Source organism: Acanthisitta chloris, unplaced genomic scaffold, assembly GCF_000695815.1.
Source record: "Acanthisitta chloris isolate BGI_N310 unplaced genomic scaffold, ASM69581v1 scaffold220, whole genome shotgun sequence".
In the NCBI taxonomy this organism is placed as follows: Eukaryota; Metazoa; Chordata; class Aves; order Passeriformes; family Acanthisittidae; genus Acanthisitta; species Acanthisitta chloris.
The window spans coordinates 14,124-16,732 of record NW_008650800.1 but is presented as its reverse complement, the minus strand read 5'-3'; the positions used below and the strand labels follow the sequence as shown (position 1 = coordinate 16,732).

Sequence of the window (2,609 nt, the reverse complement as noted above, 5' to 3'; positions counted from 1 at the left end):
AATGGGGAACACTGAAGGGTGTTTTCTCAGATTATAACGAAGTGAGAGGCTAACGTCATGGTCTGTTTATCTTCATACTTAACATAGTATAATTATTTTGGGTTTTTTTCTTTTTTTTTCATTCAGCTAGCACTTGCACCTTGACTTTTGTAAACATAGGCAGTTCAGTTTCCATTGTTAAGGATGTTGACTTAACAGAGTATAAAACAGGAGTCTGGGTACATGAGAGCAGCACATTGAAAGTCTAACTTTCATTTCTCCTGCTGGTTATATTCAGCAGACCAATTATTCAACTGGCTACTTGCAGTAAAATATCAGGACACTTCAAATAAATGCTAGACTTCATGCTGCTATAATGAGTGAAGACTTTTCTGAAAACAATGAAGGAAGTTTAGGCACCTGTACAGTAGGACAAGATGAAGGAAAACTGGTTCACGGGATTGCACCACGAATTCCCAGCTCTCGCATACATGCCAAAAAGGGACTTCCTGTGTCTGTGGATAAAGGAAAATTTCTGGAAAAACCACCTCTATCTTACATAGCTTTAATTGCAAAGGCAATACTTTCTTCCCCTACAAATAAACTGAATTTAGCTGCTATCTACAAATATATTGAAGATAATTTTCCTTTCTACAGGAACAAAGGTCGAGGCTGGAGGAACAGTGTAAGGCACAACCTTTCACTAAATGATTGTTTCATCAAGGCAGGAAGATGTGAGGATGGCAAAGGAAACTACTGGAGTATTCACCCATCAAACTTAGATGACTTTGTTCATGGGGACTTCAGGCAACATCGAAGGCCACGAAAGCGAGGGCATCAAAAGGAGCTAGAGCACTGCCTTGCTGTGAATTATTTCATGCCATGGGGACACTATCCTTCTTGCCCAGCACCAAATTGGCTTTACCAAACACGTTATTTTCTGGATCCTTTGTGGGAAATGCTGTATGCTGACCGACTGCAGTTTGTGCATGAATACCAAAAATGGAATGCAAACAATGATTTAATCATGGGGAAGTTTTCACCTCAACTACAGACTGATAAACTACATAGCATTTCTGGGGACTGGTTTTATGGATCTCCTGCTGCTTCAGTTATGCAGCAAAATATTTTCCTAAATGTTCAACAGGGTTTCCCTAATTCCCTTTTATTCTCTTCTCAAAAATAGCAGCAAAGGGAAGCATTCAGACACATCTGTAAGTACTAGAAAGTATTTGAAGTGCAGTACCTTCACAGTCAGCTTGGGATTCTGTCAAGATATAATGTGTTAATGTGTGTTGCAAACTTTTGAATGTTTGTATATGATTAAAGGCAGCAGAAGAGCTTGCTTACTTACGTAAGCCAGTGACTATCCATGATTATTACCTAATGTATTGGCTTTGAAACCGTAACAATGAATACTGTTTTCAATAAAAACTAGTCAATGGCCATGCATAGATAACTTTAATATAAAAGTAAATCCATTAGCACTGATGGTCCAATGAAATTATTTTTAGATAGTCCTGTATTAATCATATTACTGCATACTACTGCTCTATTGGATTCAAGTTAATACACATGTATGTGTATTAATAACTATATATTCAAATATGTACACCCATATATTTGCTTTTATATTATATTGGGTAATAATATACATTTCATTTGTCAGTTGTGAATGTCTTAGAAATGCTACTTGTCACTTCCCATACTGTTGAAAATACTGAATTATTCTTCTACTCATTTAATATTATACATTGGTTAGTAGTCACTTGGCACTATTAATTCTGATGCATTGTATTGATTCAAAAATCTTTGTGCATTCATATATCTTTAGCACTTAAGTTGGATACTTGTTCATGTTCGAATAAATGTTCAGATCAATAAATATTCCAAGTGAAACAGGACTGCAATATTATCTTTAATATGTTTTTTTAAGTTCACATCTAGTTCTTAAATTCATGGCCACATATTAATTAACCTACTTAAATGATTAGTTAATGACTGCATGACTAGTTACAAGTTTACCCATTAGCTGGGTATAATCCATTTGAATAATTTTCATTTTTCAAACAATGTCACCTATGCAAATTGCTTAAGCTTATATCTATACTTTTAGTTTAAAAAGTCATACTTTTGTACATGGTTGCTTAGACAGCTACAGAGTTTATGATGAGATAAAGTTCTCATTTAAATGCAATTTTAAAATGCAAGTATCTATCCAGCAACATCATTGTATCAGGAACTTTTAATCAGAGAAGTGTAGCAAGCAGCATGATGAAAAAACCCAGATATGCTAAATTACAAACTTTCAAAAAAACTTCTTTTGAAATACTTGCTGACTGAAAATGTGGATTCAGGCATTGCTGTGCCTCAGCCATGAAAAGCCCTTGCATGTGGACAAAATTTGAGACTTGGACAAAGGTGAGGAATGTGGGGTGCAGGGGCCAGCTAGATGGGGCACCAGCTTGAGGAAACAGCAGAGGTAACCAGGGTTGGGACAAGGAGCTCAGACATGTTGATCAAGGAGCTATGAGAAGCCAAAGGAACACACATTGTGAATGCCAGGCAAATATAACCAGATGAGAAGGATAGCTAGGGATAAGAAGAGTCAGGGCAGGTTTGATGAGTAG

At 36.3% G+C, this 2,609-nt stretch overlaps 1 protein-coding gene across 1 annotated transcript; it reads left to right on the top strand.

The window, feature by feature from the left end:
- The first annotated feature begins 355 nt into the window (after nucleotides 1–355).
- Nucleotides 356–1,165, top strand: LOC103797780 (fork head domain-containing protein FD5-like). Its single transcript, XM_009070014.1, has one exon. It carries the CDS (start codon nucleotides 356–358, stop codon nucleotides 1,163–1,165), a length of 810 nt encoding a protein of 269 aa, XP_009068262.1.
- Nucleotides 1,166–2,609: the final 1,444 nt, after the last annotated feature.